At 39.6% G+C, this 13,138-nt stretch overlaps 1 protein-coding gene across 2 annotated transcripts in view; it reads right to left on the bottom strand.

Annotated features, from left to right (window-relative positions):
* SMC5 (structural maintenance of chromosomes 5) overlaps nt 1-3,006 on the bottom strand; it is a 93,100-nt gene extending 90,094 nt beyond the window's left edge. For both annotated transcript variants that reach the window (XM_021064741.1, XM_021064744.1), the window contains exon 1: nt 2,675-3,006. In XM_021064741.1, the coding sequence (XP_020920400.1) occupies nt 2,675-2,871 (197 nt within the window). In that variant the 5' untranslated portion in view covers nt 2,872-3,006. The remainder of the gene's footprint in view (nt 1-2,674) is intronic.

Raw genomic sequence — 13,138 nt, 5'->3', positions numbered from 1 at the left:
TTCCATCTAAAGCCACTCTTGCGGTCTCTTAGTGAATGACATCAAGGCATTAGTTTTGCATCATCTTTGATTCTTACCTTCTCCTTCACCTCTATCCACACTACCACTCCTTCATCCAATCACCAAATCATGTTGGTAGAGAAACAAATCTGACATTACTTGTTTAAAAAAAAGAGAAAGAAAAATAGGACCCTTCATAATTTAGCTCTAACTCATCTTTTTCTACTATCTTCTTCCTCTATGCTCTAATAAGACCTCTAAATTCAATCCGTAAAGAATTTCCTTCAGTTTCTCGACTATCCCTTATGCTTCCTTCTTTTTCTAAGCCTTGTGCACACTATTCCTTCTGCCTAGCACTCTCTCTCTCCACTCTCAATCCCATTTGACTTGGGAAATCCTTTCCTAGACTACTCTCTCTGGCCATTTTGGTTTTCTATGCCTCAAAGACCTCTCCACTGTGAACATAAAACAAAACTTCACCTAGCTTTGCACTTTCCAACTACCTTTTCTTGCTCCTCTTCACATTCAAGCTATATTTCCCCACGTTCATTCACACTTCTATTACTTAGTTTTCTGCCTACACGACTTCATCAAAGAGTCAAAGATTTCCTAACTGCTAAATGCATGGGTTCTTTTCTCTCCTGTAATCTGAATTCAAAGTAGCAAATGATGTTTTTGGATCTTTTTCCTTGGCTTCTTTGATAATACTCTCCCACAGTTCTCCTCTTACTTCTCTGAACAGTTCCTTCTCAATCTGTGAGATATGCCTGGCCTTAAATACAGGGATTTCTCCAGGACTCTGTACTTGGTCTTCTATTCCCAATCATATTTCCTTTTGGGCAATTTCAACCATTTCTGCAATTTCAACAACCACTTATATGCATGATTTCCAATTCTCTCTCCTGTTCACATTTTCCAGTAAGCTCCAAACACTTAGAAATATTGCCTATAGGAGTTCCCTTGTGGTACAGTGGGTTAAGGATCTGGTGTTGCCATGGGAGTGGCTTGGGTTGCTGTTGTGGCATGGGTTTGATCCCCGGCCTGGGAACTTTGCATGCTGTGGGTACAGCAAAAAACCAAAAACCCTCCCTACAGAAATCTTTTAGATGTCCCACAGGAAACTTCAAGTCACAGGTTCCAAAAGGCATTTATTATCTTCCCCAAACTGTTCCTTCTACTGAATACCACTATAAATGTCCAATTCTCCAAGGCAGAGACTTAAGAAAAATGCTGCATCCTCCCTTACTATCATGCCTCACAAATAATCTGCAGCCGGACCCTGTCAAATCTCTTCTTTCTGCTCCCACTTTCCAGCGTTAGGGTCAAACTCTGAATCATCTCTGCCCTTGTATTGTAAAAGCCTTGTTGCCTTCACTTTTGCACCTTTTCTAAATGATCCTTCACAATGCTGCTGAAGTAATATGTCACATGTCATGCATGCACTTAACCTGGCAACCTACAGCATAGAACTGGAATTCCTCAGCATAGGAAACACAGACCCCCAAGAGTTGTCTTCAGTATAAACCCTGTTCACATATTCACATCCTGTGCTCTAACCATATTAAAATACTGGAAACTTCTTAATCATAACCATTTCAGGTAATTCCTTCTGTCAGCAATGCTCTTCCTTTTTAAGAATGTCATAATCTCCAGTACAAAGCCCTTCTCACAGTTGTGGACAAAATTAACCATTTTAGCCATTGCTCCCCCCTTGCATCCTGATGCACATATGTTATTAAGGCAAATACTTCGTTTGATTATATTTATCTTTCCTGATTTGGATTCAAACAACAATTCCGCTACTTATTAGCTGTGTAAACGTGGGCAAATTAACCTCTGAGCTTATCAATGGAAATAATATAAAGAGTTGTTACCAGGAAAGAATGAGAGCATTGTGTAAATAAAGCACCTACTTCTATAGCACATGACAGATGTTTGAAAAATAATGTTAGTAATGTTACTGCAATTCTGTTTTCCCTATGTTACTCTGCGCAAGCTTAAAAAAAAATAAATCTTAAATGAACTTTAAGGTGCTAAACAGATACACGGTATTTGTGTTAAAACATATTTAAAAATTCTACAGTGAGTATTATGGTTAGTTGTCTGAAGGGATAAAAAAGGAACCAGAAAGCCAGATTTGAAAGGGTCAAGGGTCTTCTGGGAGCGCAATAACTGAGAGTAAGGCTTAATTTTCAGGTACATTTCAACCTCCATTAGGAAACCTTCACCATCTTTGTCCACCTAGCAACTGCCTACTCTTCACGAATCTGTCACGGCATCACTGCCGTTCTGATTTAACTGTTGCTTCCTCTGAGTTCCCAAGAACCACAGTTTTGCCAATTACAGATTACGTCCTACCTCTACAGGCTGTGACTCCCAGGGGGCAGAGATCGAATCCCTACTACGTCCACTGCCCGCCATATGACGTCTTCAAACAACATTGGCGTTAAGAATTAAAAAAAAACATATCACCCAAGACACACTCCTACCACATCGACACACACGTCAATCTTCATGGCCGACGAATAAAACTCCTGACGGCAATCTCAGCACGAATTTACTGTTAAACCCACAAGCCAGGCACACATCCACCCACCTACCCCTGCACGCATGCAGCCTGCGCCCCCAGCCCGAGGGCCCGCTCGCCTCCCCAGCCCGGCCTCTGGCCACTCACAGGAAGTTCTCCATCGCGATGCGGACGATAGAGCCTTCTACGAAAGGCCCTGAAGACTGCAGCGGCAGTGGAGGCGGCGCCGCCGGCGGGGCCGAACTCTTTTTCTTGCTCGGGACCTCCGACGAGGGATCTCTGGGGAGAGCTCTCTTGGAGGCCAGGGGGATTGGTGTAGACGTTTTCTTGCTCGGTGTCGCCATTCTGGCTTCCTTTCCTTCTTGAGCTGGCTTCCGTTCCCACCGACCTGCAGCCCCTGCGCTCCAGCGCCCGGCTCCCGCGCGACCTGCCCTGGCGCGCGACTCCCCCACCCCCTGCCGGGAGCCCGCCCTCGCGCCTGCGTAGTTGAGATCGCTGGCGTCAGCGGTCACGCACCGCCCAGTGCTGGGCCTGGAAGGCCGAAACCCTTGCGAAAGCGGGGGTGGAGCTGGGGGAAGCTGCTTCCGGTCACTTTTCTCTATGTCTGTATACTTTGAGAAGTTTTGTTTTGGTTTTGTTTTTTAACTCAAAAAAAGACATCAGTTGCATTTAGTATTTTGAAAGCCTTTTCAGTGCTCTGAGGAAACATCCGGGAGAGAAAGGAGGACGGTGTTTGTGATGGCACCTCGTGTGGGCAACGTCAGACCCCATTGGTGATGCTCGGAGTCTGCCCTCGGTTCGGGCCTCTTCGTCTTCTTTCTTTGTTTTCAAGCAGGTTCCCATGTCCAAAAAGAAAGAAAAGAAAGGAAACTCTTCCAAATGGCTCTATGCCTTCCTCTCTCTTAAAGCATGGCGCTATGGTCTCCTGCACTCTCCAACTGGTAGAAAGACTGCACCACACAGATTCTCCTCATTGACTGTCCATCCCCTCGTTAATTCCCTTTTAAGACTCCCTCCCTCGAAGTTTCCGGAAACCCCGGAGCTCCCTGGCATGGTGTAGAGGGTGTTCCACTTAAACTGGCTCACATTTGTCTAATTAACCTCCCTTTTAAGATGAGCTTCCTGCGACCTACTTATGTGTCATTCCTCAACTGATAATGTCTAATCTACCAGAGGCTGGGTTGTGGCCTTGAGGGAGTGAGTGGAGAGATAGAAAAAGAACAAGTTAACCTAATTTCTGGCGGAGATAGATGCTCAGAAGAGAAAAACAGAATGAATGTGATGGAGAGGCAGGGAAGGCCTGTCAGAGGGAGTGATATTTGGGCTAAACCCTGAAGGCGAAGAAAGAGCCAGGTGTGGAAATAAGAAAAGAGCATTCTGGGCAAAGACAAAGGCTGTGGTTGGGGGAGTAAACCATGGAAGGAGTTAACAAAGGGAAGGCTGGCAGTAGAACCCTGATTTCTGACTCCTGGACCAATGCTCCTTTTCCAGGTTTCTGATTCTTTCTCTCACAGGAGTGAAATCCACGCTCTCAAAGTTATAATCAACGAAAAAATGAGTTGGAAAAACATGTAAAATTTTCATGGTTATTAGGAAAAAAATATATATTTATAAAATTTTGACTTTGCTTGCAGCATGAAGTTCCCAGGCCAAGGATGTAACCTGCACTATAGCTGTAACCACGGCAGTGACAATTCTGGATCCTTAAGCTGCTGAGCCACCAAGGAGCTCCACAAAAAAATTTTAAATAGAAATTAAAGAAGAATTTTGAAACTTCTGAACAGGAAATAATAAAGATAGTGTTTAGGAGGGCACTATACCGTTATATGCTACACTGCTAGTAGAAATTGTTTGAAAAGTAACTTGGTACTCTGCTTCAAGAGCCTTTGATGAGTCAATTTCTTTGGAGAAATAGTTGTATTTGGGAAAATCTACCCTAATAGTAAAATAATACAGGCAGCAGTAATAGGAGTTAAGAGTGGGGAACCAATATAACCATCTTTATACCATCAACAGTTCTTCAGTGAATTAATCAAATTATGCTTATAAACTTGAAAGTTGGGAAAGGGCCTCTGAACTTGTGATGACCCCACAAATGTGCACACACTATGCGTTCTTGCCTGAGCACCGCCAGTCATGCTCTACCACCATCTTTTGAAAAGGAAAATGTTACTGGTTTTGCTTCTAACCACAAAAGCAATAAGTGTTAAATGCAGAAATTTGGGGGACACAGAAAAAAACATACACAAACGGAAAACTTATAATTCCTCTACCCAGACTAATCACTGTTAAGATTTTGATGTGTTTTAACATCCTCTTTCCATATGTATATACTATGGTCCTTCTGTGTTAAAAAAAAAAAATACTGCACAAATTATGTATCCTGTTATTTAACCTTTTTCTCAATATATTATGAATATCTTTCCATGCCATTAAGTATTTTTCTGTGACATAGTTTCAACTATATAGTATTCTATCAAACAAATATACTGTAATTGATTTAAATACTTCTCTTTTGTTGGACTCTGTGTGACTGAAGTTAGCATGAACCAGGGATATGCTGGCATGTTACACTAGCTCAGTGCTTCCTACTATTGCTTAACAATTTCATGAACTCATAAAGGTAGACACATCTATCTTGCCACCTCTGGTTTCTTTAATTCTGCTGGTAAAAAATTGTCTTGAAAGGAGTAGTGTCATATAGGCAAAAGGAGAAGGTCTTTGGAAATAGAATATCTATTAATCAGAATCTGATGTTAATGAATGAATGAGTGAGCCACAATGGTTAATTCTACACACCCAGATCTTAAGACATCAGCTGAAGTCATCATGCCATCCTTGCTAGCTAACAGATGTGGCAAAGCAATTCTACTTAACTTTTTATTGACGAAGAAATAAGCGACCAGAAACCACTTTAAGCCATGGCCTTCCAATGCTATAGAAACTTTTAAAATTAACACAAACAAAAAGCTGGCAGAAAGGGGCAGGGTCAAAGTTATAAATATATTTCACCTAACCATCAGAGACTATCTTCTGTGTTCTCTTTCTTGGCTTCACTCCAAGCCCTAGGTAATGATGCCACAACAGCAAGAAGGTGGGGCAAGATGCATGGGATAGAACTCAGCTGTGGCAATCTCTGACCAAGAGTTTTCTCTTTCAGTTCTAACAAGAACCCTCTCAGGTTAACAAGAATAACCTCCTCTGGTTTATATACCAAGTGAGAAAGAATATTCCATTTTGATTTTTGCAAATTCATAAAGTGGAAAAGTGAACGCTTATGACTTGAAAGTGAGGGAAGAAGTCAAATGCTAAAACCTAAGTAAGTCCTTGTCTTCCCCCCACCCCACCCCACCCGCCCCACACACATGTACATACTTTCTAATCAGTCTAGTTAAGGACTGACAGGAAAGATCTAGACAGGGATGGGGGCTTCTGAAGACAATGAGCATCCTTCCCACAGGGAACTAAAACCCTATACAATAAGAATTGCTAGAAGTAAGAATACCTTACTTCTAAAGTTTTTTTTTTTAAGATTTTTATTTTCTCCATCATAGCTGGTTTACAATGTTCTCTCTACAGTTCTTAATTTGAAAATTTTTTTCTGACATCATACAGAAGTTGAAAACAAAAATATCTGCTTCTTCTTGTGTAGCAGAATTAGTATTGGAATTGGTTATAGTAATCACTATAGTGTTAGTAGTAATAGCCAATACTAACAGCATTGACCATGCACCAGCTACTGTTACAAGCACTTTTTCATACTTGTTTTTATGTTCTGGATCAACATCTCAACAGATTTACCTCTTTCTTGAATTGCAGTCTCTTGGATACAAAAACTAATTGAAAGACTCAAAAATTCTTTAGGAATTAATATTAGATTCAAATATTCTTTGTGATGTTATGATAGAAAGCCTAGAGCTAATCAGGCCCTCATTTCTTTGAAGGATATAAAATGGTATTAAATCGCTCCAGAAGGAATTTACTGTCAATTTCAGAAAGATCACAAACAAGGCCTGAAAACACCATGTGCAGTTTTCTTCTCTGCAAGTCCTTGCTGAATGACTTGATGGTCCTCCTTGCCCAGGCTGGGTCAGGGGCCTATGGGGGGAGAGCAAGTGTTTTCCCTCACAGCTTCTTACTTCCTAAGTGAAAGAAAGTGAGTAATTATCAGCACTGTGCTAAATCTGTGGAAATCAGCTACATAAATTATAAAATAAGTGAGTCCTTTGGTATCAGGCACCAAGAGTGACATTTCATTCCAACGTCTCCACAGCTAGGGTGCTGAACTCTTGGTTTTAAGTTCTCACTTCTACAGCTTTAATTGGTAACCATGACATCCTTCTTATAATTAAATTTTCTTTGTATTTTTGTTTTTATTTTAGGAAGTTTGAAAATCCAGAAAGCACAAAGCAGAAGCTAACAATCACTCATCCATAATCCTACAGCCAATAATTAACACTCTGTGTGGGGAATATAGTCAATAACAATGTAATATCTTTGTGCAGTAACAAATGATAACTAGATGTATCGTGGTGATGATTTTGTAATGTATACAAATATCATATCACCAGGAACTAACATAGTGTTGTAGTCAGTTATTTTTCAAAATAAACTAACAAACAAAGAAGTTCATAGGGAAAAATCAGATTTGTGGTTACCAGAGGCAAGGGGTGGAGAGAAGGGGAATTGGATTAAGGTAGTCAAAAAGTGAAAATTTCCAGTTACAAGACAAATAAGTACTAAGGATATAATGTACATGATAATTAATTAACACTGCTATAGATACAAAAGTTTTTTTTAAACTCATTAATACAATTTTATTTTTATTTTTTATTTTTTTTTATAATTTTTTTTTTATTTTCCCACTGTACAGCAAGGGGGTCAGGTTATCCTTACATGTATACATTACAATTACATTTTCCCCCCACCCTTTCTTCTGTTGCAACATGAGTATTTAGACAAAGTTCTCAATGCTATTCAGCAGGATCTCCTTGTAAATCTATTCTAAGTTGTGTCTGATAAGCCCAAGCTCCCGATCCCTCCCACTCCCTCCCCCTCCCATCAGGCAACCACAAGTCTCTTCTCCAAGTCCATGATTTTCTTTTCTGAGATGTTCATTTGTGCTGGATATTAGATTCCAGTTATAAATGATATCATATGGTATTTGTCTTTGTCTTTCTGACTCATTTCACTCAGTATGAGATTCTCTAGTTCCATCCATGTTGCTGCAAACGGCATTATGTCATTCTTTTTTATGGCTGAGTAGTATTCCATTGTGTATATATACCACATCTTCCGAATCCAATCATCTGTCGATGGACATTTGGGTTGTTTCCATGTCTTGGCTATTATGAATAGTGCTGCAATGAACATGTGGGTGCACGTGTCTCTTTTAAGTAGAGTTTTGTCCGGATAGATACAAAAGTTTTAAAGAGTGAATCCTGTGTTCTCATCACAAGGAAAATATTTTTCCTTCTTCCCTGATTTTTTATTTATATAAGATGATGGATGTTCACGAAACTTACTGTGGTAATCATTTCATGTCATTATGCTTTAAACTTATATACAGTGCTATATGTCAATTATATCTCAATAAAATAGGAGGGGAAAAAACAACACTGAACAATTTGGCATGATTTCATTGTCTTTTTTCCTGGTATCTATTTTTTTAAATTACACACAAAACATTTCTTAAAAATTAGAATCCAGATAAAATTATGTGTATGTTTGACACTTTTTTCTTCAGTCTTATTGCTACACTCCTTATCTGCCAGAGTTAACTACTCTTATACACTTGTTCAAGGTGTAATACAATGTTATTTAAGGCTATTTGGATACTTACATGCATTTTATATACAGGAAAGATGGAAAAATATTTTGAGTGTGAATGCATTATGTAAATGTATTATATAAACAATGTATTATGTGCACACATATATAAATATAATAACATGTATAAGTGGTAAAATAGTTATGCATTTTTTTTGGTTGTTCAAAAATATATTTTTGAGATATATCCATGTTGACACATATAACTGGCTCCCTTTTAACTGCTGTAGGGTTTCTGTATGAATACATCACATTTTATCCACTGTTCTACTGATTTAACATGTAGGTCATTTTCATTTTTTCATTTTTACAGACACTGCTTCAAGGAACATCCTTAGACATGTCTTATATATATATATACACTGGCATTTCTCTAGGATAGATACCAAAATTAGAATTGCCAGACCATATACCACACTAATTATTTTCCTTAAGTTTCTTGAAATTGTTGCTTAATGGCCAATTTCTCAGTAACTGTAATTATTTGAAAATTATGTCTAAACAAAATTTCTCTTTTTTCCCCTCTCTCTGGCATTGGCTTTGACACAAGGACCTCTCTCTCTTTCTCTCTCTCCCCTACACATCCCCCCTCTCCTCTGTACAGTGCCCTCTCTTTTTTCAAACCAGATCCAGGTTTTGTGGGGCCCAAAGCTTATATAAGTTTTGAAGCTCTCTCTGAAACAATACAAAATTGCAAATACAAAATGAGGAGAGTGATGATTTTTCAGAATAAGAAAACAAATCACAGCCTCAGCACCACCAACATTTCAGATAAAGTAAAATTCTTTGTTGGGGGAAGGAGAGGCAGCTGTCCTGTGCATTGCAGGATAGTCAGCAGGAGCCTTGGCTTCTACCCACTAGGTAGAGGCCAGTAGCACCTTCCCAGTTTTGACAACCAAAAATACTTCCAGACATTGGCAAATGTCCCTTAAGGGATAAAATTGTCCCAGCTGAGAACCCATTGCTGTAATCCTACCCACTGTTTCAGAGAATAGAAAAGAAGGAAGCCTTTTTATTCAGCTCCTTTTATGAGTCTAGCCTTGTTGAAATCCCCTAATTTCTAAGGAAATTTTTCGTCAATTTTTTTTTTTTTTTTGTCTGTGCCTGCAGCAGGGGGAAGTTCCTAGACCAGGGACTGGACCCACAGCCAGAGCAGCAACCCAAGCCACCTTAAACTGTTGGATCCTTAAACCTCTGAGCACCAGGAAACTTCAATTTTCTGTCAGTCTTACTCATAAGCATACTTGCAAATATGTAGTGATGTTTAAAAAAAGTAAATGTCATTACCTAATTGAGTTTATTATAGGAATTCAGGGGTGATTAAATATTAGAAAATCAAATTAATTAATGTGATTCTGCACATCAAAAGATTACAGGAGGAAGACTAAAGCAGAAAAAAACATTCACTTATTTTCAACACACATTCATGGTTAAAATTTCTAGGAAACTACTGGTACAAGAAAACTTCGTTTAACCAATAAAAGGCAACACCAGAAACCTTCACCAAACTCATATTCATTCAACACTGAAATATTTAGAAATAGTCTCAAGTTCTGGAACAAGTCAAAGATGACACTATTACCACTTCTTTTGAGCACTATATTGGATGTCCTAGCCTGCCAGATAAGAAAGCAGAGCAGATAGAGGAGTGGAAATAGAAGAACCCAAATTGGCCTTAGATCTGACCTAATAGCAAAAGAAAATTATGGTAGACAGAGTAATGGCTCCCCAAAAAGCTTTCATCCTAATCCCTGGAATTTGTGAATATGTGATCTTCCATTGCTAAAGGGAATTTTCAGCTGTGATTAAATTAAGGGGTGATTCTCATCATCCAGGTGGGTTCAGTATAATCACAAAGGTCCTTGTAAGAGGGAGGCAAGAAGGTCAGAGTCAGGGAATGTGACAATGAAAGCAGATGTTAGAGTAATGACACAGCTGGAAAGAGGTAATGAAGTTTTGTGTATCTAATTCTGCTGTTTGTTGACAACCAATTCGTGTCTTCTAGTGGATTGTTTCACTAAATGTTTTGTGATTTTGGATTGTTGGTCCTTCCATACAGTTTTATACATGGGAAACTTGTGCAGCCTGGGTTGAGTGCAAAGCCTTTCTGAGAAGCTTTATATTTGTTTTTACCAGGTACCCCATCTAGCCAGTGACATTTTTCAGTTAAGGTTTTTTTAATGTATTTATGTATTTATTTATTTATTTTTGTCTTTTTGCCTTTTCTAGGGCCACTCCCTTGGCATATGGAAGTTCCCATGCTAGGGGTCTAATCAGAGCTGTAGACACTGGCCTACGCCACAGCCACAGCAATGCAGGATCCTAGCCACGTCTGTGACCTACACCACAGCTCATGGCAATGCCGGATCCTTAACCCACTGACCAAGGCCAGGGATCAAACCCAAAACCTCGTGGTTCCTAGTCAGATTCGTTAACCACTATGCCACAAGGGGAACTCCTTCAGTTAAATTTTTAGTGTGTGCATTTCCAGACCATGAAACTTTGATGGATCAAAGAGAATCTTTATATCCTTTGTGATTTTTGGAATCCACATACATATTGGTGCTAAATGTTTTTATTGAGAATGTGTTTATTTGAGCAATATTTGTTGAGTATGCTAGGCAGAGTGGGTACAAAATTGAATAAGTGACCATTCTTGAGGAGATGGACCTAAAAACAAGAATTCAGCATGATAAATTTTCCTAGGGAGATGACTACAGGGTAAGAAGCAAAGAAGAACCATTAACAATGGCTAGAGTATGAAGAGCAAAGGGGAAGGCAATGCGCAAAGGCTGGTAAAAATGAATCTTGCATTGCTAGTAATAAACAAAAATGATAAAATGACAAGATTACATGGTTGCTTTATCCTTAAGATGGCACTATAAACTCACAATTCCTTTGTAGGAAAAGGATACATAAAAATAACTGATTTATCTAAAAATTTTGCTCAAACCTTGTGATATAAACTAGAAAGTCTCGTGTGTAAGACATGAAGGGCTTGTATTATTTTCATTTAATCTTTACAGCACCCTTAAGAAGCAGAGACAACTATCTGCCCCATTTTGCAGACTAGGAATAGGGCTCAGAGCTGGTGTGACTTGCTCTCAGTCACAAAGCTGCCAACCAGGATTTAAACTGAGATAGCATGAATTTAGACACCATGCACTTAATCACTATGCTGCTTCGCTACTTTATAGTAATCTACATAGTGAATATTGGAATGATCAGTTACAAAAACTCTTTTTTTTTCTTCTTCTCCCAGTTCTGGTTAAATCACCTAGGATATAGCAAAACATGTCCCTTGCACAAGACGTCAGAGCCTATGCCTTAGCTCCCAGAGAGTGACAGAAGATGTCTGGGCACCTGGTACACTGTGTTAGCAGTTCTCACTACACTGCCCAGGCTGCAGCTGGAGGTCTGTCCTGCCTGCCCCCCTCAGATTCCCCTCCGGGACCTTCGCTCGGCATATGGCCTCATTGTGCTTAGCACTCTGATTGTGCTGATAGGTTCAGAGCTTTATTTTCCTAACATGGGAGCATCTTTGTAATCTCTGTGCTAAGTATAATGCCTGAAGCATAGATTTCTCAACCAATCTTTGTTAAACCTTTTCTTCTTCTGCCTTAAGCCAGACATTGCATCAGAGCCAGTATTTTCTCTGTAGGCTCTCTCACTCCCTCCTACACATAAATAATCTCCAATCCAGACAGCAAGTTAGAGGAGAAAGGCAATTTATGTGAAAAAATAGTTTCCATCTGAAGCACTTGTGTGTTTAGGTAAGAATTGGAATAAATGCAAATATCCGGTTTGAACTGTTAAGCAGTATTTATTAACTAGCATGCTTTCTCTTGGAGCATTTTTAAACCTGAGAAATCTATACTGTGCTAATCATCTTTGTGTATTTTAATCCAGGTGAAGTACAGTTAGAATGAATGCCAAGGGCAACCTGGAAAAAAAGAGAGAGCCATCCAATTAGCCAATCCTGCCAAAGGGGCATAAATGAGGGAGGGTAAGTTTCTGCTCACCTTCCACCTCTTCTCTTCTAGTCTATGAATTTCAGGTTATTTTTTTTAGCAACAACTGTTAATACTTCTTTCCTTTCTGCCCTAAGTAAAAAAGTAGTCCCCACCCCCTCCCTCCCTCCTCCAATTCCAAATCTGGTATCCCCAGTATTATTTCTGGTTGGGTCACCTTCGGGGCAATTTTGGTAGCTAATACATCCTTTTGAATGAGGGAAACTCAGAAACCTCTGGAATTGGGGATGGAGTTGGTAGGAGAGCTGGCAGGAGGCAGTCTTGTGAGGATTAGAACACAGGTTTAGCAGGGTTGACTGAAAATTCAACCAAGTAGATTGGAAAGATCTAATTGGCTTTACTGAACAATTCATGAATTGGGCAGCATCCCATCTAGCAAGCTGAGAAGAGCTCCAAGGAGCTATTTAAAATAGAGACTTTTACAGTCAAGAAGGGGAAAAGGAAATGGAGAGAGTGGATTACTTCATCTCCCTCTGAGGGATGGGAAGGGCTATGGGGCTGATCACCTCATTGGTGCTGACCAAAAAATTCCAGTCTTGTTAAGACCACAGTTCTGGGGGAGTTATGACTTCAGTAAGGTTAGTTGTTAAGTCTTGGTTTGCTGATGTGGGGTTAGCACAAGTGACTGAGTTTGAGGCCCGTCATTTCTTTTTTCAACAGCAGTGAAATAGGGTTCATACTCCAGCACTATATTAGCTGCTGAACTTGGACAGATTTAGTTTCCCTACTTCCTACCTCATGGATTATTGTA

Source organism: Sus scrofa, chromosome 1 (assembly GCF_000003025.6).
Source record: "Sus scrofa isolate TJ Tabasco breed Duroc chromosome 1, Sscrofa11.1, whole genome shotgun sequence".
NCBI classification, from domain to species: domain Eukaryota; kingdom Metazoa; phylum Chordata; class Mammalia; order Artiodactyla; family Suidae; genus Sus; species Sus scrofa.
Note: the sequence above shows the minus strand (reverse complement) of the source record. Positions and strands in the feature narration are given on the sequence as shown.